The sequence below is a fragment of the Actinia tenebrosa genome, unplaced genomic scaffold (genome assembly GCF_029948245.1).
Source record: "Actinia tenebrosa isolate PJP-AT-01 unplaced genomic scaffold, QUT_ActTen_1.0 PGA_scaffold7__59_contigs__length_16204524, whole genome shotgun sequence".
Taxonomy (NCBI): Eukaryota; Metazoa; Cnidaria; class Anthozoa; order Actiniaria; family Actiniidae; genus Actinia; species Actinia tenebrosa.
This window is the reverse complement of record NW_028292584.1, coordinates 13,637,722-13,660,934: the sequence shown is the minus strand read 5'-3', so window position 1 is coordinate 13,660,934 and position 23,213 is coordinate 13,637,722. Positions and strand designations below refer to the sequence as shown.

The 23,213-nt window shown below is 39.2% G+C and overlaps 3 protein-coding genes across 6 annotated transcripts; 2 read left to right on the top strand and 1 right to left on the bottom strand.

The window, feature by feature from the left end:
* Positions 1 to 677: 677 nt before the first annotated feature.
* On the bottom strand, positions 678 to 19,857 carry LOC116302893 (TELO2-interacting protein 2). 3 transcript variants are annotated; one of them, XM_031712294.2, is made up of 16 exons: positions 19,750 to 19,857; positions 19,312 to 19,459; positions 18,610 to 18,722; positions 18,079 to 18,196; positions 17,729 to 17,931; positions 17,061 to 17,129; positions 16,833 to 16,886; positions 16,461 to 16,508; positions 15,459 to 15,572; positions 15,014 to 15,088; positions 14,540 to 14,605; positions 13,868 to 13,980; positions 13,531 to 13,613; positions 13,355 to 13,422; positions 12,392 to 12,515; positions 678 to 742 (listed from the first exon to the last, which is right to left on the bottom strand). In XM_031712294.2, the coding sequence occupies exons 1-15, from the start codon at positions 19,849 to 19,851 to the stop codon at positions 12,408 to 12,410; spliced, it is 1,482 nt and encodes a 493-aa protein (XP_031568154.2). In that variant the 5' UTR covers positions 19,852 to 19,857; the 3' UTR covers positions 678 to 742; positions 12,392 to 12,407. The 3 variants fall into 3 exon arrangements, with proteins under 3 accessions (XP_031568154.2, XP_031568155.2, XP_031568152.2); XM_031712295.2 differs by lacking the exon at positions 678 to 742 and adding an exon at positions 8,803 to 11,725; XM_031712292.2 differs by lacking the exon at positions 678 to 742 and having other exon boundaries at positions 11,859 to 12,515.
* Positions 806 to 8,727, top strand: LOC116302894 (synaptotagmin-15-like). Its single transcript, XM_031712296.2, has 4 exons — positions 806 to 1,008; positions 1,751 to 2,304; positions 2,596 to 2,719; positions 7,426 to 8,727. The coding sequence occupies exons 1-4, from the start codon at positions 951 to 953 to the stop codon at positions 7,734 to 7,736; spliced, it is 1,047 nt and encodes a 348-aa protein (XP_031568156.2). The 5' UTR covers positions 806 to 950; the 3' UTR covers positions 7,737 to 8,727.
* Positions 19,858 to 20,113: 256 nt separating the features above from the next.
* LOC116302887 (MICOS complex subunit MIC13-like) lies at positions 20,114 to 22,126 on the top strand. 2 transcript variants are annotated; one of them, XM_031712284.2, is made up of 2 exons: positions 20,114 to 20,289; positions 21,785 to 22,126. In XM_031712284.2, exons 1-2 carry the CDS (start codon positions 20,128 to 20,130, stop codon positions 21,932 to 21,934), a joined length of 312 nt encoding a protein of 103 aa, XP_031568144.1. In that variant the 5' UTR covers positions 20,114 to 20,127; the 3' UTR covers positions 21,935 to 22,126. The 2 variants fall into 2 exon arrangements, with proteins under 2 accessions (XP_031568144.1, XP_031568143.1); XM_031712283.2 differs by having other exon boundaries at positions 21,782 to 22,126.
* The last annotated feature ends 1,087 nt before the right edge of the window (positions 22,127 to 23,213 follow it).

The following is a 23,213-nucleotide window of genomic DNA, read 5'->3' as shown; positions in this document are numbered from 1 at the left end:
CATAAATAGCAAATGAACTTCAAGATCGATTCAGGGCTGTAGCCAAGAGTCTTGCAGGTGGGTACACGGGGAACAGAAATAAACTGCTGTCTAAATTAACATACAGTCGTCTTGAAAAGTGGCATAACATATATTCCAAGGATTTGCAGAACCAAAAAAATAAAGAAAGAAAAAGGAAAAAAAGGTGAATGATCGATCCAATAATTAACCTACAATTTGTAGAGCCCAAAACGATAAATAAATGAATATATAAAATCAAAAATCAAATAACAGCAATAGTTGATTGGTATGGTTCCTAGTTTTATACATTAGATGTTTTTGGGTTTCCTGTGTAGTGACACGGACACGATGACAAGGTGGCTACGCCGACCACCATTAGGATCTAATATTTTATATAAATTGGGCTTCCTATGGTCCATTATTGGTTGTCAAGGAGATTCTTACCTTCTCGCCCTTATTGGTAACCATGGTAATAAAGAGCGCAAGTCCTTTATGCCGCTAATCATTATGTCTGTTTTCTGATTAAAAAAAGAGTTGCATTTTGTATTCGAGACAGATTATTGACGGACACGAGATTTTGAAGGACCATTATCGGGCCTGGACCAAGGTTGGTTAAATGAAAAATACCTTCCCCCCCCCAAAAAAATTCGAAGCATTAACGGTCTAAAATCCCTCACCTGATTTTGGGTTGCTTTGTCTTTCCAAATTACTCCGCCTTCACGACCATTTCTGTTAATTATGCCTGTAAAGAAGATATAGGAGATACGAGAAAGGACATTTCAAAACCCAAGGGCAGTATGGGTCTACTATGATATTCATTTCATTTCACAGGAAGAAGATCTTCCATTGAGCGTTATTTGGTTTGTAGAAGGCTTTTTGTCTTGAAATAGCTGAAACGACTGGTGTTTTATTATTATCATTCTCGCCAAGAACATCACATTCACATTGATATGGGGTCTGAGTTCTCGATGCACAAAAGAAAAGAATACAATGAACTATCAATTACAGGTGAGCTTAACATTTTGACTTGATACAGTGGCACACGCATTGACAACTTTTTTCATGCTCTGTTCACGAAGTAAGGTGGCCGAGAGCGGCAATAAAAAGTCAAAGTCAATAATGTCAAAAGTTAAAAAGTCAAAGTGATTTAGGACCATATTACAAAGTGAGTTTGTCTTTTTGATAAATTTCCTCTTGTTATTTTGTCACAAGACATTCTGACATTTCGTATCAAACGACTTTGTCCTCGTCACAAAACACTTTCGCTTTTGACATTTTATCGTCCTGCATTTTGTCATGAAAGACTTTCGCTTTTGACATTTTATCGTCCCGCATTTTGTCATGAAAAACTTTTCGCTTTTGACATTTTATCGTCCCGCATTTTGTCATGAAAGACTTTCGCTTTTGACATTTTATCGTCCTGCATTTTGTCATGAAAGACTTTCACTTTTGACATAGACGTAGACGACGAGTATAGGAACGAGTTTTTAACTTTTAGAGATTGGCACTATCATTTCGTAGTCGTAGTCGTGTACGTAGATTGAAATTTTAGATTATATGTAAAAATCGTAAATCGACTATGATTTAGTGTTAACCACGCGCACAGGACCAATTTTAAAACTTGTACTCGTTATCGTACTCCGTTGTCGGATCTAAAGGTAATACTTGCTAATATAGCACAGTTCTCGACCAATCAGAGCGCCGGTACTATCATCTAAGCTATATAACAGTTTTCGTTTTCATCGAGCAGAGCCTGTGGAGTTCTCTGTTCCCAAGCCTTACACCCCGTCATACCGCCATTCTTTGTTGAAAATGATTGGAGAAATAGACAAGGATATCTACTCAGAGAAACTTGATTACCGACAGCTCGCACCACCATCTAAGGCACTACCCCTGGGGACATTGTCCTTTAAAGTGGAGTACGAATCTTACGAAGAAAAGTTAACCATACATCTTGTAAATGCCAAGCGACTTCCGGTTCGACATCACGTGACCAAAGTAGGCGAAGATGTAGAATATAACCCAGTCCCTTGTGATGTTAAAGTATTAATCTGTTTGTTACCTGGGCAGAACGAAAATCTTGAGTCTTCAGTAAAACAAGACAATCGAGACCCAGTATTTGATGAGCTGTTTGTTATCAATATAAGCAAACAAGATCTAAGAAAGAGTATAGTACGACTGTCAGTATTTGACAGCAGAAGACTGCATCATTTATGTCCCATAGGGCATGCACTGTATAGTCTAAAGGCACAAGATTTGGATGGAGCCATAGAAGTGCAAAGAGAAATTAAGCCTCAAAGTCAGGTAAATGACATACTATTGAACGTTTGATTTGAGCCCACGAACGCTTAAAAGACGCTGGCTTACTATGGCACGCAGGAAAAAAAAAACCGGATTCCCAAATTGAGAATTTGTTGGGAATTTCCTTGAATTCCCAATGAATTATCATCCAATTCCCAGAGAGAACAAAATTGGGAACGTGGCACTGATTCCCAATGTTAGTTTGTTGGGAATTTTGTTTTTCTACCAATTATTTTCCATGCACGTGCTGTTAAGAAACACTTCATGTAACTCGCTTTCGATGTTTCCCTGTAGACCGACGGACACAGCAGAGGGCAGCTGTATTTGTCTCTACAATACTTATCTTCACAAGGTCGAGTCGTTCTCAAAATAATCCAAGCACAAGACATACTTCATTTCGAAAAGGCATGCTTCAAAGGTGAGATATAGTAAAACATATTATATTAGGTGTCCCAGACCCTACTCATTTGTATCAATTGGTTACTGAGCGGTAAACGACCCTTCTTGAAGTTAACGACCGCGACCACCATAACGAGGGTCGATTCGCGTGCCCAAAATTGCTAAAGGACTGGAAATCTTGTGGTGAAAATTGCCTTAAGCGACACTTACTCTCCTCGCCCTAAGGTGCTCGCTCACGAGAGAGTCAACTGTACTTTAAGAAAGACTAATCCGTATAAGGCCTCAGGCTCCAACACATGCACTAGACAGACACATGCACAAGACAGACACATGCACAAGACAGACCCATGCACTAGACAGACCCATGCACTAGACAGACCCATGCACAAGACAGACCCATGCACAAGACAGACCCATGCACTAGACAGACACATGCACAAGACAGACACATGCACTAGACAGACGAATGCACTAGACAGACACATGCACTAGACAGACACATGCACTAGACAGACACATGCACTAGACAGACACATGCACTAGACAGACACATGCACAAGACAGACACATGCACAAGACAGACACATGCACTAGACAGACACATGCACAAGACAGACACATGCACTAGACAGACACATGCACTAGACAGACACATGCACTAGACAGACACATGCACAAGACAGACACATGCACTAGACAGACACATGCAGCAAGACAGACCATGCACAGACAGACACATGCACTAGACAGACCCATGCACTAGACAACACATGCACTAGAAGACACATGCACTAGACAGACACATGCAACTAGACAGACACATGCACTAGACAGACACATGCACTAGACAGACACACACATGCACTAGACAGACACATGCACAAGACAGACACATGCACTAGACAGACACATGCACTAGACAGACACATGCACTAGACAGACACATGCACTAGACAGACACATGCACTAGACAGACACATGCACTAGACAGACACATGCACTAGACAGACACATGCACTAGACAGACACATGCACTAACAGACACATGCACTAGACAGACACATGCACAAGACAGACACATGCCACAGACAGACACATTGCACTAGACAGACACATGCACTAGACAGACACATGCACTAGACAGACACATGCACTAGACAGACACATGCACTAGACAGACACATGCACTAGACAGACACATGCACTAGACAGACACATGCACTAGACAGACACATGCACTAGACAGACACATGCACTAGACAGACACATGCACTAGACAGACACATGCACTAGACAGACACATGCACTAGACAGACACATGCACTAGACAGACACATGCACTAGACAGACACATGCACTAGGACAGACACATGCACTAGACAGACACATGCACTAGACAGACACATGCACTAGACAGACACATGCACTAGACAGACACATGCACTAGACAGACACATGCACTAGACAGACACATGCACTAGACAGACACATGCACTAAGACAGACACATGCACTAGACAGACACATGCACTAGACAGACACATGCACTAGACAGACACATGCACTACAGACACTGCACTAGACAGACACATGCACTAGACAGACACATGCACTAGACGACACATGCACTAGACAGACACATGCACTAGACAGACACATGCACTAGACAGACACATGCACTAGACAGACACATGCACTAGACAGACACATGCACTAGACAGACACATGCACTAGACAGGACACATGCACTAGACAGACACATGCACTAGACAGACACATGCACTAGACAGACACATGCACTAGACAGACACATGCACTAGACAGACACATGCACTAGACAGACACATGCACTAGACAGACACATGCACTAGACAGACACATGCACTAGACAGACACATGCACTAGACAGACACATGCACTAGACAGACACATGCACTAGACAGACACATGCACTAGACAGACACATGCACTAGACAGACACATGCACTAGACAGACACATGCACTAGACAGACACATGCACTAGACAGACACATGCACTAGACAGACACATGCACTAGACAGACACATGCACTAGACAGACACATGCACTAGACACTGCACTAGACAGACACATGCACTAGACAGACACATGCACTAGACAGACACATGCACTAGACAGACACATGCACTAGACAGACACATGCACTAGACAGACACATGCACTAGACAGACACATGCACTAGACAGACACATGGCACTAGACAGACACATGCACTAGACAGACACATGCACTAGACAGACACATGCACTAGACAGACACATGCACTAGACAGACACATGCACTAGACAGACACATGCACTAGACAGACACACTAAGACAGAACATGCACTGACAGACACATGCACTAGACAGACACATGCACTAGACAGACACATGCACTAGACAGGACACATGCACTAGACAGACAATGCATAGACAGACACATGCACTAGACAGACACATGCACTAGACAGACACATGCACTAGACAGACACATGCACTGACAGACACATGCACTAGACAACACATGCACTAGACAGACACATGCCCTAGACAGACACATGCACTAGACAGACACAGCACTCGACAGACACATGCACTAGACAGACACATGCACTAGCCAGACACATGCACTAGACAGACACTGCACTAGACAGACACATGCACTAGACAGACACATGCACTAGACAGACACATGCACTAGACAGCCACATGCACTAGACAGACACATGCACTAGACAGACACATGCACTAGACAGACACATGCACTAGACAGACACATGCACTAGACCGACACATGCACTAGACAGACACATTGCACTAGACAGACACATGCACTAGACAGACACATGCACTAGACAGACACATGCACTAGACAGACACATGCACTAGACAGACACCTGCACTAGACAGACACATGCACTAGACAGACACATGCACTAGACAGACACATGCACTAGACAGACACATGCACTAGACAGACACATGCACTAGACAGACACATGCACTAGAGCTAGACAGACACATGCACTAGACAGACACATGCACTAGACAGACACATGCACTAGACAGACACATGCACTAGACAAGACACATGCACTAGACAGACACATGCACTAGACAGACACATGCACTAGACAGACACATGCACTAGACAGACACATGCACTAGACAGACACATGCACTAGACAGACACAATGCACTAGACAGACACATGCACTAGACAGACACATGCACTAGACAGACACATGCACTAGACAGACACATGCACTAGACAGACACATGCACTAGACAGACACATGCACTAGACAGACACATGCACTAGACAGACACATGCACTAGACAGACACATGCACTAGACAGACACATGCACTAGACAGACACATGCACTAGACAGACACATGCACTAGACAGACACATGCACTAGACAGACACATGCACTAGACAGACACATGCACTAGACAGACACATGCACTAGACAGACACATGCACTAGACAGACACATGCACTAGACAGACACATGCACTAGACAGACACATGCACTAGACAGACACATGCACTAGACAGACACATGCACTAGACAGACACATGCACTAAGACAGACACATGCACTAGACAGACACATGCACTAGACAGACACATGCACTAGACAGACACATGCACTAGACAGACACATGCACTAGACAGACACATGCACTAGACAGACACATGCACTAGACAGACACATGCACTAGACAGACACATGCACTAGACAGACACATGCACTAGACAGACACATGCACTAGACAGACACATGCACTAGACAGACACATGCACTAGACAGACACATGCACTAGACAGACACATGCACTAGACAGACACATGCACTAGACAGACACATGCACTAGACAGACACATGCACTAGACAGACACATGCACTAGACAGACACATGCACTAGGCAGACACATGCACTAGGCAGACACATGCACTAGGCAGACACATGCACAAGACAGACACATGCACTAGACAGACACATGCACTAGACAGACACATGCACTAGACAGACACATGCACTAGACAGACACATGCACTAGACAGACACATGCACTAGACAGACACATGCACTAGACAGACACATGCACTAGAAAGACACATGCACTAGACAGACACATGCACTAGACAGACACATGCACTAAACAGACACATGCACAAGACAGACACATGCACTAGACAGACACATGCACTAGACAGACACATGCACTAGACAGACACATGCATATAAAAGTGATGTCTATTTGTTTTTTACAATAACGAAAACGATAAAAACTTCTCATCCTTAGCAAACAAAACAACCAACGGAAAAAGCGCGCGCTCGTTGAAGTCAGCTTTAACTGTCTGTCCTCTTATTGATGATAAAAAATAATCAAACAGGGCGCGAGAAATTTGTAAGTTATTATAAAATGCATTTTTCTTTGACAACCACTGATGCGTTCTGATCAAAAACAACTAGCCTTTTTATGCAAAATGCATACATTAAAAGTGCGCTCTCTAGGGTCAAGACATTTGGAAACGGAGGCCCATATCGCTTTAGTGTATAGAAGAGAAAAAGGAGGCTTTTAAAAACGCTCACGTCGATCACACCGGTATATCTGTTTTTCGCATGCGCAGATGACGATATGACGATTGACGTGGCCTTATAGATGATATTCTTGTATGCCATCCACAGAATATTATGTCAAAGTTTGTCACATTTACACCAACCGCAAAGTGAAGACAAAACGTTCGTCTACAGTGGAAGGAACACGTAACATGGTGTTTGATTGTAGCTTCTCATTCCCTATTAGTGTGAGTGATCTCAGCGAGTCCTGTTTAGTGGTTAGTCTTGTTAATTATGATATGTTCAGAGGATCTCGTACTACTGGACGTGTCATACTGGGACCTTACGTCATGGAAGGAGAACACGAGAGAAGCCACTGGGGAAAGATGGTTGCTGTTCCTAACGAACTCGTATCTCAGTGGCATGGGCTATATTTGTGACTGCAATATAGACCTTTTTCGAATTAGTACATTCTGTTTACTGCTATCGTTTATTTCAGACTCAATTTCGACGATACAAACACTTGGAAACTCCATGGACCTAAAGTGGAACAAGTGAATATTCTACAATAAACTTACGGGACTGAACATTAACAGAGACAGTCATTAGTTAATTAGACCTTAAAAGTTTATCTGTTAAGAAAACTGGTGTTTGGGATTATCTTTATTGATTTTTTTAACCAGGACCATACTTCCAGACATCGAGTGCTGAACCGTCGTATGGCTTACGGCTACGCCGGAGATTTCGAACCCGTCACCGCTATCCCGGGAGGAATTACAGACTGATCAGCAAGCTCGGCAAAAGCCCAAGGGAGAGGTTAGTCGGCCCCTAGACCGTATATAATTAACCCCTTGCTATGACCAGCAGACCTGATATTTCGATCGTTTCACTGAGGACTAAGCTTCCATGATCTCTCTTTTCCGTGTGGGATGCGTTTTGAAAAACTAGCAGCCGACGTTTGTCACTAAAACGCTTTCGAATAATTCAAAACGTGCATAAACGCACGCATGCGCAATTATTCTACTTTCAATTTATTCCTAGTATGAATCTTACGTACCAAAACATCAAATAAATACCGTGAATTCACGGAAATAAGTCTTCCCTCCAAATTGATCAAAAAATTCTTTTCGCTGTCGAGGTGGCCTACTACTTTTCAACATTCGATTTGAACCCACGATGTGTGCGCTCGCTCAAAAACCGCAGAATAATCTTCACGACTTTTTTGAAGAACCATAAATGTTTCGAACTTCAAGAGGGCAAAACCCTCATATTTTGCTCGGGACTCTGTATTTTTTTCTTCAGAATAACAGATAATATCCCATTATTTTTCAAAGTTTAAGACAATTCTGTTTATTAGAACAATGTAAAAAATCGTTCTGTTTGTTTTGTGCTAAATTCTTTACGATAACTTGCATACTGTCACGCAGGGAAGTGGGGGAGTAATACGTTCCCTTGCGACGATGTTATTTCTCTCTTTTCTGGACTAAGAGAAGACGACGAGACTGCTTTTCTGCTTCTGCTTTCTTTTCTTTTATTATTTATCTGCTTGGTGTTCCAACTCAACTGAACTAAAGTGTGTGCTACATGCACTTATAAAAGTTCTCATTAGCATAATCTGTGACATCATGTCCAACGTGACCTGACGTCACTTACAAGCATTCTGATTGGTTAATTATAATTGTCATTACCAATAAACTAGTTCCCAATTCCCGAGGAGGAATTTGAACTATTGCAAAATTCTATTATTTAAACTTAACTGTCATCAACGATAGTTATACCGTCGAAGGATCGTTAATTAGGCTTCCCATCGCCGGTACAAATTATAGCTGACAAACGAAATTGTAAAAGATTGCTGAGCTTAAAGTTAGGTTTTGGATCGTACCCCTGGCAGCGCCCAACGTAAATATTTAAGTAACTTATCAGCTAAAAAACCTCTAGGCATCAATCAAACAGAGAGGACAATTATTGGTGAGAAAAACAAGATTACATGCTTAATCGGTTTTCTTCAGTTTCCTGCGTTGGTGTCAGCCCGAGGGACTACACCAGACAAGTTGGCGACGCAGTGGCGATTTTGCTGATATCGCTGTTTCTCAAAGAGCTAATCGTATCCAATTTCTGCTCTTTTCCGAAACAGTGGTGCCGCTGCAAGACTATCCGGCACCTCAGCTTTTTCTGCAGTGATTATGCATCTTTTCCTTTCATCTGATTATTTTTGTTTTTTCCATTTTCTATTTTCTAATGTATCTCGTATCTTGGAACTAATATTTCTCCTTACTATACCGTACAACCTGAACAAAAACGTTTTTCCATTGTCTACAATATATTGAGGCAACTTTTATCAGTATTTTATAAATATAGTGTAAGTTAATTACGTGTTCGGAGAATATTACTCATGTTTCTTCATCCTTAGTTTCGGTTTTATGATTTTTTTGTACAGAGCTTGATTTTCGCTATTTTTCTTCCAAAATTCTACAAATGCAAGTCATTCCGGAGTGATTATTTCAAAAACAAACTCGGGACACCCCATTTTTCTTTGCATTTTTGAAATCAGCATTAAATTTCAGGTTTGAAAAGTTACAATTTTCAATTTAATGTTTATTATTTACCAAAGTAGTCAGCCACCTTAAATATTTTTGTGTTGCCAAGCGGCAGGCGAATTTCGTGAATGTCCAATGATCGTAAATAACTTTTTTCTTGATAACAATTTGTATAAAATACCAAAAAATGCACAAAATAAAATGATCTTGTCATTGTTTATTATAACTATTAATATCAATATATAAATAACTGTAATAAAGCTCGCTTTCTGATTGGTTTGAGGCTCGTGCTTTACGAGAGCCCACAGCATGCACGCGCATTCTAAAGATCTTTAAAAGAAATTAAAAACTTTCTTTCTGTGATGTGTACAGATATAACAGCAATTATAAGTGCTTAACCAAGCGTAGTGCTTGTCTTAAAAAATCTCGAGTGTTCTGTCAATCTCTAAGTGCATGTACACACCTATATAACTGAACACAAGACGCGCACTCCATTGTCTATTCTCGAGTGTTCTGTCAATCCCTAAGTGCATGTACACACCTATATAACTGAACACAGGACGCGCACTCCATTGTCTATTCTCGGGTGTTCTGTCAATCCCTAAGTGCATGTACACATCTTTATAACTGAACACAGGACGCGCACTCCATTGTCTATCCTCTAGTGTTCTGTCAATCCCTAAGTGCATGTACACATCTTTATAACTGAACACAGGACGCGCACTCCATTGTCTATTCTCGAGTGTTCTGTGAATCCTTAAGTGCATGTACACACCTTTATAACTGAACACAGGACGCGCACTCCATTGTCTGTTCCTTGAAGGTTAGCAGGGGGTCCCTTTTTTCTATTCGTCAATGTAATTAAATTTGGAATTCAACGATATTCTTGTAAATAGCTTGAAATTACAATTTTAATGTACCCAAAAAAATTAATTGAATTATCAACAATCTTCCCCCCCAATGTTTCAGAAAGAAAGAAGGATGAAAATATAGAGCACGTAATGAGTTTAGTACCCCGAGTGCTTAATAGCATAATCTTAGCTGTTTGTGGAATTTCTTTGATTCGCCATAGCAAACCAAAGATTCGCTAACGAGTTTATCATGGCTATAAGGTCGCAGAAGTTAAGATAAACTGTAAGAGTTTCGATAGTAGTGATGAACTGTGGCGCATTGATAAAGATCAAAGGAACACAGCATAGTACGAAACAGAACGATATTACAGCCATTGTACGAAGGGAATGTTTATTTGAAATGTTAAACTGATCATTCATTGTAGGTACTGGTTCGTGCGTTGAACTCGAAGGTACTAGGAGAGACAACCGTTTATAAGGTTGTAATAGAAACAGCATAGCTTACGAGTGTAACGCCAAGAAAAACAGACATGACGAGTATCGTTAATACAGGAGCATGGGTTTGAAAGACAAAATCATCAATGCAGCTTATAAATAGCAAACATGTTAAGACCCAGCAACTCATGATGATAATAAGAACTCGTTTTTTGGTCACAACGGTTTTATACCATGTCTTGCACTTCATTGCAATACAAAGGTCTATACCTATGATTATAGATATCACTCCAAGACAGTAACCAAGACAAATGTTGGTTAGTAACGATAGATAGAAAACACTAGACCAATGTTGTATAACAGCGATTAAATATAGAACATAAACTGGTTGAACAACTGCTAGTAATATCCTCGATGGAGTGTGAAGAGAAGATGCTCGTTTAACGGCCAAAAGTACCAAGCCATTTAACAAACTGCCCACTACTGCACTAACAGCATTCAGAAATAGCAGAAGAAACGACACTTCCATCCCATAGTCTTCAATTTTTCTTTTCTCTCCTTTGTAGAAATCCCAAACCCTTTACACGCGCCACCAAATGTGAAAGTCTAAACAGTTAAGATTGAAATGATTTTTAAAAACCTTTTTGTGATATGTAAATTAAAATCCTTGCCGATAGTCACTAGTCAGTGATTGAAATACTCAGCTAAGAAGTAAGCATGGCAATGAAACGGAGATATCTTCTCGTCATATCATTCATATTTAAACAGTTCTTCACAGGATTTGACGAAGTTCTGACTGTGAATTGTTAACCAATTGACTTGATAATTTTCCCACATGCAGGAAGCAAAAGACAATGTTATCGTCAAGTAAACTGTTTGCATGTTTGACCACACCTAATTTTTATTTATTTAGCCGATTTATTTATTTAGCTTTGCCATTTAAACACCCACGCACGCACGCACACACACACGCGCGCGCACACACACACACAAACACACACACACACACAAACACACACACACACACACACACGTTATACATAATAACATGAATATAATGGCTGGGAATCCACTACAGCATGTGCCAATTACCGTGGTCCCTCATATATATATTATAAAGCACTGAAAAGTCATCGATGTTCGGTTAGTTTGTACTTGAAGTTCTCCGTGGATTGGTTGAATGAGCAAAACGAATGTTGAGTTTTATAAGTGGTTGATTATTGAGACAGGTTATGTGACGTCATAAAACATCTGGTATGTTACTATGGCTACCTGGTGTGTGTCAGTATTAACCATGACCACTTCCGTATTCATCATCAAAGTTTTGCAGCACTTTACCGATGTATTCTTGTAGTTGGGCGTGACATACATCTTCTTTGATGGTATATAGGCATTTCTAAAACAATAATGACGTAAACTATTCAGAAAACACAAATTTTCAATCGCATGTGTCAATAGTGGAATGTCATGAAAAAGCCTTGATTACCCTGGATTACAGAGGGGCTTTATTTGAGTCACGTGCGAATCTAAAGATCAAGGAAGCCATGTAAATAACAACAAGAAACCTCTGGCACCCAGGATACGCCTCTATTGACGTCCACTAAGACCTCTTGAGGAGTGTGTGTAAAGGTGCTGGCACACGGTGCAACATTGCACGCAACACTGCAAGCAACAAGTTTGAATCGGGGTGACACACATTGCAGCAAAATCACACATCATCGCTTGTGTCAGCCTGCTATGTTAAGATATTTGGTCAGCAGTTATAAATTTGGTGCAAACTGATTAGCTGGAAATTTCAAAATTTTTCAGGTAATGTTGCAGCCTTGTTCACATGATGAAATTTGTTGCGCGCAATGTTGTAAGAGGAGAGAGCAATTCAACTTCAGATTTGTTGCATGCAAAGTTGCGTGCAACAAGTTTGGGGTAGACACACGCTGTGACATTCCTGTTGCGTGCAATGTTGCACCGTGTGTCAGCACCTTAAATCTCGGAAAGACAAGGTTTCTCGATACTCAAGGGTGATATGGCGGTAATTCACTCGCCTCTCATCTCTATCGCCTCGGGTTTTATTCATGTATTGCATCACATACAGAGCTTGTTAGTCCTCTACATTGACTCCAGGGTATTTCTTGGGGTTCCGGTTTTCCTCCCTTCGCAAAACCTTACACAAGTGGAGTTCCAGTTCGATCTATAATTTAGCAGCAGGAGGTTTGGATAAGGTTTTGAGTTACTCACCTTGACATGATTAGGAAGGCAGTATCTCAATACTATTATACACTCCATACAGGTATTGAGGAGTTGGTCTGATAAAACAGAAAAGTCTGTAATTAGCTTTCTATCTTCTCACATGCGCCTTTGTATTAGCAATCTCAACAGAAGGAAACTAGAAGGATGATCCAAAGTTTACTCACCTTTACACAGTGAAGAAGAATCAAAACAATCTACCACGAGTTTAAGAAGAGCTTCAAGAATGACGTCTGCATGACCAGCAATTCTGAAACATTGAGTATCAGTCAATCAACTTTATTTAGAGAGATGCTGTTTCAAGCTTGACAATGTCAGACCACGTGTCATTGTCTATAGAATAACATTCTTTTGTTTCACTTGTTTCTATATACATGTGTCTTCTCATGCAGAACCGTTAGACAAAGAAATGATACTCTATAGAATGTCACGTGGTCTGAATTGGAAAAAAAATCGCGCCCAAGGTAAAGAGTCTATTAAAATCCATCATTCCTCAATACTTACCTTGGCCACACGTGTAACATTGCAGTCTTTAAGGCCTGTAGCACATTGATTCGAATGTCTTCTTTAGAATCATCATGTACCGCAAGATATGACAATACTACAGACAGAAACCTCTGCAAGGTCAAATACAAAGAGGTTTGTTAACTTAATTTTCAATGACTTTTGGGGCAACGTCAAAACAATGGTCCAAAATAGGGACCCAGTTTTATTGATTTAAGAGATGGATAATGGTAAACTGCCCCTGCAGGGAAAAAACTCTTATATTTTCCTTCCTCTGAGAGTTGTCAATGGAAATCCTCTGAGGATCGGCAAGTGTTTCACTCTTTTTGATACAGCTTCCACACGCACAAAACTAAAGATCAAGCAAGCTGTGCACACCCTTTGGGAGCAGCACACACTTAATTCCCAAGTTAAGCATCTAAACTTAATAATAATGATCTGACTAATAATTCATTACTTTGTTCTTTCTCATTTATATATAGTTCGTTCTTCTTTCAATATGTAAAATACAACTTAAGTTGGTTGCAGGTCATCCAAAACATTTCCATATTAAAAAAAAAATCAAGAGTGTAGTGTTTCTCTTAAAACAATATATCTGTAATCTTGCTGCTTCGCAGTGAAGCAAAACATACAATTAACATTATAAACAAGCTAGTATTAACGATACTCTACCTTTAAATATCGAAGTAAATTGATTTGCATATGTGCAACAACTTTTTCTAAGTGTACTGCATGTACCTGTGAAAATATTATTTAATAGTTATTTAATGGTTTTGAGTGGTATACCATCCCATGTATACCATCCCATGAGGGATATGAAATATTCGCAACCCTGGTTCATCAGAGAAAGCACTGTACATGAAAATACACCTAGACGACAATGTCTGATATGAAGGAAGTGTGCATATGAAGGAAGAGTGCAATAAATACTTAAATACACTTGTGCGGGAACTGTCAAATAAAGACAATGTATGTTTCATTATTTATTAATAAAAAGAAAAAATTGGGGAAAAGGGGGGGGGGGGGGGGCGTAAGTGCAAAAACTCTGCCTTTATATAATTCAAAATTGACACAGCCTCCAAGTATCCATGAACTATGAATGGTTAGTTACATTTGATGATACATATCTATACTAGGTGTACTTACTCTTCTCAGCTGTAGATTTGACTCATATTCCATCGATGTAAGAATAACCTCCATAAAACTGTCAAATTCCTTATTCTAAGAATAAAATCAACCAGTTGGTATCTTTGACACTTTTGACTGGTTGCTTCAAAAAACAGATTCCAAAGGCAACATCCCGCCACCCGATTCACATTACTCGTAGTATTGTTATTGTAGTATCATGATTTAAGTCATTACTGAAAACTGTACTCTTTCAATCAGCCTACTTAATTTAAAACTTTTGAACCTGTTTGCTGGACTGAACTATTTATTATTTTTCGTTTTTATCTCCACAGCGCATTGGGGTAGCAGAATGCGCTATACAAGTACTGTTATTATTATTATTATTATTGTTAATTGCATGCAGTAATCAAAGAGAAGCAGTGAAAAATAGTAACTATTTATTATTAAGTAATTTGTAACTCACCCGTTTATCTGTTCTCCCAGATTTGGAATTCATAACTTGAAGAACAAGTAACATGCAGGGATACAGCTGGTTAAGCAGTACTGGTTCATTTAGATACAGTAGACGGTGTAATACCTGAAATAATGAAGTAATGCAAATGTATTTCTTGTTGGGATGTGGGGAAGGGATGTGGGGAAGGGATGTGGGGAAAGATGTGGGGAAGGGATGTGGGGAAGGGATGTGGGGAAGGGATGTGGGGAAGGGATGTGGGGAAGGGATGTGGGGAAAAGATGTGGGGAAGGGATGTGGGGAAGGGATGTGGGGAAGGGATGTGGGGAAGGGATGTGGGGAAAAGATGTGGGGAAGGGATGTGGGGAAGGGATGTGTAGAAGGGATGTGGGGAAGGGATGTGGGGAAGGGATGTGTAGAAGGGATGTGGGGAAGGGATGTGGGGAAAGGATGTGGGGAAGGGATGTGGGGAAGAAATGTGGGGAAGGGATGTGAGGAAGGGAAGTGGGGAAGGGATGGGGGAAGGGATGCGGAGAAGGAATGTGGGGAAGGGATGTGAGGAAGGGAAGTGGGGAAGGGATGTGGGGAAGGGATGCGGAGAAGGGATGTGGGGAAGGGATGTGGGGAAGGGATGTGAGGAAGGGATGTGGGAAAGGGATGTCGGAGAGTAATTTTTAGTAGGGCCTCTTTAATCAAATTGGAAGTATTATTTTCTTATATCAGACCACATCTCCTTCTCTTGAGAATAAGATTATTCTCCTCATCTTCATGTCTTCTCATGCATAACCATTAAAGAAGAGATTATACTCTAGGGAATGACATGTGGTCTGAAATAGAAAAACAAGTATGCCCAAGGTAAAGAGTTTAATTGACAGCAATCAAGCAATCTATTGTAAGACTGGGTGTAGTTGGCAACGAAAAAAAAACAATAGATGGTTGACAAGGACCATAGTCAGATGGATTGTCACTCAGCTGATATACGTAGAAGGGCACGTATTATCTAACTGCACTTACTTCAAACATGACATCAATCCTTCCATACCAGATAAGCTCTGCTGCATTCTGGAAAAAAACACAACTGAAATAAGTACAGAAAAGAACAGCGTCTTGTTACTGCAATGATTCATACCACTTGAGTTGTTGGGTTTAATCCCTGGTAGGGGTGATGGGGGGGAAGGCTAAGTCCCTACGGGTACTATATTCCCATAAAATAATTGTGTTGCATGAAAGGACTCTCCCATCAGTGACTTACTTAGGTGTGGCCCTTCAGTATCAAATCTTAAAATTTTCATAAATGACCCTGTTTTTGCAACATCTTATACATGTAATAGGGAGTAAAGATATTAAAATTAACTTTTTTCAATGGGATTGAATCTTTAGTTATACCATGTTTTTCATGACGTGGTGTAAGCACTGGACGCCAATGACTTTATTGATAACCTACAAGCAAATAAATTCATTGTTAATTTGCAAAGGAATTATAAATTCTGTTCTTAAGGCACTAAATAATATATATTACAGCTCATATATTACTCAGTTCATTAACACATTAGGATTTTTGGAGTTGCGAATAAGCAATTTCTCACAAGACTACACTACATAATAGTTTCATACCTGATGGTCATCTATAAGCTTCAATAATAATGGCAACAACCTTGAAAAGTGTTTTCCTACATGTGGATACTACAGAAAGGCAGTAAATTAGTTTATCATATGAGCTGTATGGACTACCCATATTCATCCATGCAAGCAATCATTAGTCCGGTGGAAAAAGTCATGAGATGGGGACCGGATGGGTTGACATGTATTGAGTGGGCTGGAAAAACCAGTCTGGCTATCTAATTTATCAATTTTAGGAAGATTTTTTAGCCTTTTCTATGAGAACAATTGTTGGTGTCGTCTATACAGCATGACCTTTAGCCAAGCCTCCTTGAACACTAGTCCACCTAGTTATAGCCATCAAAAAGGAAAAAGTAATGTAAGCCCAGGATTTTGTCTAGAATAGTCTTTGAAATACTTGGCTTATTACCTATCATTTCCATTGTTATGCACTGATTGAGATAACAGTAGTAACATGGAAATCAGGCAATGCACTACCCTCAATTAACTAAATAATTGCTACATGTAAAGTACAATTAATATGTGGGACTGTGTAGGATTTATTTGATTGAGGGTATTGTATTTGCCCTATTCCAGCATGTCATGACTGTTGTCTCAATCACCAAGTAGCAATGAAAAATCTGGCAAGAAGAAAACATTACTGGAATTCTTTATTTTCCTACCTGAACTTTCATGGTACACCAGCAGACTACATGAGGCAAGAGAGCCCATGCAGTCATTCTTGAGTGAAGAACATCCAAGACACCAGGGAACAGCTCTTGTCGTAACAATGGCTTTTCTTTGTTGCTTGTTGTGGTATCGCTGCCAGACAAGAGAACTGACACTGAATCAACCCTACATCCATCACATAACAGATCCAAGATATCTGAAAACAGTCATATAAAACAATATTAATTGTGTTTTTTTTGCTACATCAACAGCATTTTTCTCTTCCATGGACTATTAGAAATATAGCCATAGCTTTGCCAATTAGAAATTAGAGCATATTAAACAAATAGGTTTAATGTCCAACCTTTTGCTGTAGCCCTTGTTCTTTCACTTGTCCATGGCCATTTCTCTGCGTGACTTGCACACAATATTAATGTATCTGTAGCAACCTTCTTCAATACAGTCTTGTGAATAATGAAGGCCTTTGGAATTAAAAATGATGGTAAAATATTATTTTTAATTTACACATATGTATGCGGGACAGTATATGCAAAGATGTGAATGTTAAAGTTTCCTGTCTGCCTTATACATTTGATTAGAGCCAGAAGCTCACAAAAATATCAAGGCTCCTTTGGTGTCTATTTTTTGCCAAAACCAGCTTTATCTAATTGCCTTAGGAGTATTGGTGGTTTTAATTGTGACCACAAACAGTCTCCTCCCTTACAGAATCTTAGCTTCCTCTCTCTGGCACAGCAGATGATTATTAGACAATATTTTAACTTAACATAGCTTAATTACTACATATTAAGAAAATACATAAGATACACCTGCAAAAGAGGCTAATAAAATTCAGGGTTTCTAGTATTTGCAAATATATTGTCTGTCATGATCATACCTCTTGACTGCAGTCTGATAAAGAGGACTTTACAAGGCATGACAATATCACTCTATACACTGTCATCAAGGAAACCACTTCACCAAGGTTATTGACTGATTCATGTTCACCTTCTGAGAGAAAATTACACACAAAACATAAATATGATAAATGGCTTGATATGACTTTCCCAGCTAGGAGAAGGGAATGTTGAACAGTAAGGCAGAAAAAGGAGCTATGCTCAAGAAGTCATTTCAACCTAATAGCTTAATTAATTATCAGTCTTATTTAAATACAAATTATGCAATGAAATCCAATGCATCTACCATTGCTGGGTGGCTGGCTCAACAGGTTTTACAACCCAATTGAAAATGCTGCAGCCAATAGGTTGAATTAGAATTCATGAGTTGATTTTTGTGGATGGAGGAAAAACCAGAGAACCAAGAGGAAAAATCCTCAAAGCACAGAAGAGAAACAACCAACAACTTTACTTGCATATACGACACCAAAACCAGCACGAGTTGAACCTGGGTTGTATTGGTAAGAGACAAGCATAAGCAGCACACGCTACCTGTGCTTAGTTTAACTATCTTGGAGCTTAGTTTGGGCTCAATTAATGTCCTCAGATTCACGAGGGGGATGGGGGAGGGGGAGTATGCCCATCTACCCCCTAGATCTGTCACGTAGATGTCAGTCTCTTATGTATGCCTCATGTATGCTCACCATCACTGTGATCGCTGTCAAATTGCCGATGATGATGAACTTCTTTTGTAATATGAAGAAGTAAGCTTGAAATGCTTTCTTGTACTTGTGCTCCCTTCAATGTATTGCATTCTCTGCAACATTTCTTCAGTCTGTCAAGGAGATTTTCCTATGTAAACACATAATACAAGACTATAGATCACTCTAATACCAAGGGCAATATATGGGGAGATTAATATTAAAATTAACTAATTAACAATTATTTTCAATTATATTGTTGTTTAGTATTTCTACAAAAAGATTCATGACTTATTTATGACTTATTTATGACTTATTTATGACTTATTTATGACTTGTTTATGATATAGACACACAGTATTCCAAAGTTTTGCTGCCGATAATTGAAGAGAGCGTTTATCGCAGGTAATATTTTAATTGACCCAATATACAATAACTAACCTTCTGCAGATTGAGTATTAGTTCATCATAAGCTGAGGATTCACAAACAGATTGAATTTGTCTCAGAAATTCTTCTTGTTGTTGTTCATCACTGTCCTCCATTACACTTACACGTCACTCCGCTGGCTCGTCTCATCGCTGGCTATATTCAATATTATTATAAAAACGTTTTTGAGAGTTAAAAATGCGAACTAAAATATTTTGCTGGACTATTGGCTGTAAAATTTGTCCGTTCCTTGCTTGTTTTAATGAGATTTGAGCCGTTAAAAGGTTATTATAAAAATCCGCTCTTTCTCATCCTCTACCACCCCTCCCTTAAACAAATTTGTACAGGAATCTTATTTTATTTGGTCTACCTGTGGACAAACCAGATTCAAGATGGCGGGCTTCATCAAGTTTGTTGTGAAATGTGGGATCGCAGGAGGAATCGTCTACGGCGTTGCTTCTCAGGACTTGTTCAGTTCTCAGGATAGAGCCATTTCTTCTTTTAAACAGCTTAAAAGTACGACGCAATCTAATCTTCCTATCGATGCCCCCGAGGTAAGGAGATGATGAAACAGATGACGTCTACCATGATTAAAACTGAACTTTTAAAAGTTAAGCAAATCTAGCGAGGGATCATTGTTTCTATACCTTTTTTTGTGTCCTACAGCTCCAGTCGTGTTTTATGAGGAGAAAATACAGTAACTCATTTTAACTTAACCTCATTTATTTCCTTTGTAAAACAAAAACAAAAACAACATAACTACTTGGCTGTCAGCATTTATTAAAGATGACGCGCATGTACACAGCCAAATCTCTCTCTGGAACTAGAGTATCTCTTGTCTAATCGAGGTTGGATTTACTGTAAAAAGTTCCTGACTAAAAACAAAAGGCAAAGTCCTTATATATGTTTTTGCCATGATGTGTTGACCCATACACTCCTAGTAATATAGTAACTACAGCAGGGCTGGTTTTGGTATGAGTGGGGAGCATGGGTTGGGTACAAACTTACAGCACATACATGGTATGACATGCCGTACATTGAAATGTCTTCCCATAAGAATGGTACAGTTATCATATGAGTGGGAAACATCACATACAGACTTACAGTATGGTACACTGTACAACATGCCATAACATTGCAATGTCTTCCCATAAGAATGGTACAGTTATCATTTATCAGATATCGTATTACTGCCACCTGGTTAGCCCACTTAAGACACTAATGAACAATCATCTTTGGTGCCCACTACAGGGCCCACTGTAATTGCCCTAATTCACTATGACGTCACTGCTTGTTTATGTGGGGGATAGAATTGCCAAATCCAATAGAAAATTCAACAAAATTTGCTACTAGCAAAACAGTTTAATCTAAAATGGCCTGGTTTTCAGATATAATAGGTGTTAATATGTACTAAAAAATATTCTGAGTGTTTGCTGGCTATTCTACTTCTCTTTGTGCAATGATACGGGTTTTAGAACAATTTTCGGTGAATTTGCGTTGATTTGACCCCGTCCAACGACCATGATCCTTTGCGTTTAAACAATAGGTTGTTGAAGATTGTTTTGATGTTACATCATAGTGAATTAGATCAATTGGCCAAAAGCTGTTGTGGATCCCTGCCCTCATGGAGAAAAGCTAATAAATAAATAATAATAAATCATACAAGTGGGAAACACCAAATACAGACTTACAGCATGTTCATGGTACGACATGCTATAACATTGCAATGGCCTCCCATAAGAATGGGTATTATATGAGTGGCTAATGTATGGTATTGACTAATAGCATGCACAAAGAAAGACATCCTGTAACCATTGAAATGACTTCCCATAATAATGGTTATCATATGAGTGGGAAACATACCACAGACTTACAGCATGTACATTGAAAAAGCACTGTACTGATAAATGGTTGCAATGGTGTGATGGATTTGTACTTTAAATTACTTCAAGACTCATTTTTTTTACATTAAATGCAGATGTATTCCATTGAATCTGTTCATACTAACTAATATACTAATAAGGGTGCATATATATTATTTCTCAGCAGTTGCCATCAAAGTCAGACGTAAGACAAAAATGGAATGCTGGAGTACAGTATGTGTTTTCCTCACTTGACAAGGCGCCAGACACAATTAAGGATTTAAGCAGCAAAGGAATTAAAAAAACCAAAGACTTTGTTAAAGAGCAAATGAAATAGTCTTTGATATTGATAATAAGGAAAGTGACAACTATTGTAAAATACACATATTGACATTTGTATGTACTTCTAAGAACTGTGTTTATATTAAGATTATGTGAAAGAAATCTGCAGCTTTTGTCTTTCTGCTACAGTACATGCAAAACCCTTGAATCAAGGGAGACCTAATAAAATCTATTCAGTCACATCTCATGCCATGATCAGGAATTTAGTAACCATGTGTGAGCGGCAAATGCACATGCTCTACTGCTATGCCACTGCCAACATGGCCGTAACCAAGGGGGGTGCATTGGGTCATGCACCCCCCCTGCCCACAAAACCTGAAGGTCTGCTGGTCAACTTATTTGTTTTTTACATATCTCTCATCTGCAAATTGAAGCATTGTAATTATCACTCACACATAATAAGCCTTAAAAAATTCATAGTTTAAGAATCGATTCCACTGCGCATTCGATTTTATCCCGAATTTCTACCTTCTTTTGCCTAAACCTTCATTTTGTTTTTAATTAAACAAAAGGTGAGAAATTTGGGATAAAATTCGCATGTGCAGTGGAATCGATTCTTAAACTATGAAAAGGCTTATTGGATTATTTTTTTTGCTGCTGTGAATACTAGATTGGTTATTTCATCAATCTTTTTTTTTTTGGTTCTGCAAATCCTTGGAATGTTATACCACTCCTCAAGATGGCTATTAGTTCAGACATAGTCCCATTTCCTGTGCACCAGCCTGGCAAGACCCCTGGAAACAGCCCTGCTTAACAACCATGATATATATATAGTTTGAACATGCAGTGCAACAAAAAGGAAAAATGAAAAAAACACAGAGAATCGCAAGTGGAGTAACGGCTATTTAACCATCAAACTCAGAATTTGATTTAAAAGATGAAAACCTCTTCTGTTTTATTTATTTCACATGAAGAGACTTGTTAGCTAATTGGGAGGTCTTTCTTATTTTGAATGTTGGGATTTCAGTAAAAAGGTTTATTTCAACTCGGTAAAGAATTGAGTTTTCATTAAAGATATTGTATTTGTTTAAAATAACTGAGAAAATGCACAATACATATACCAAATAAAATACAATACGGTTTCTACAAAGTCTTCACATTTTATTGAGAGCCTTTTTGTCTACTATATAAATAAAAAACTTTAAAAACATTTCATAATAAAAACATTCATCATAAATTATAATTTTGCAGTTAAAACTCATATACAATCAGACAATTAGCTGAGTACAAAATGGTTTGTTATTCTTAATGATGAAAATTAAAAAATAAAATAA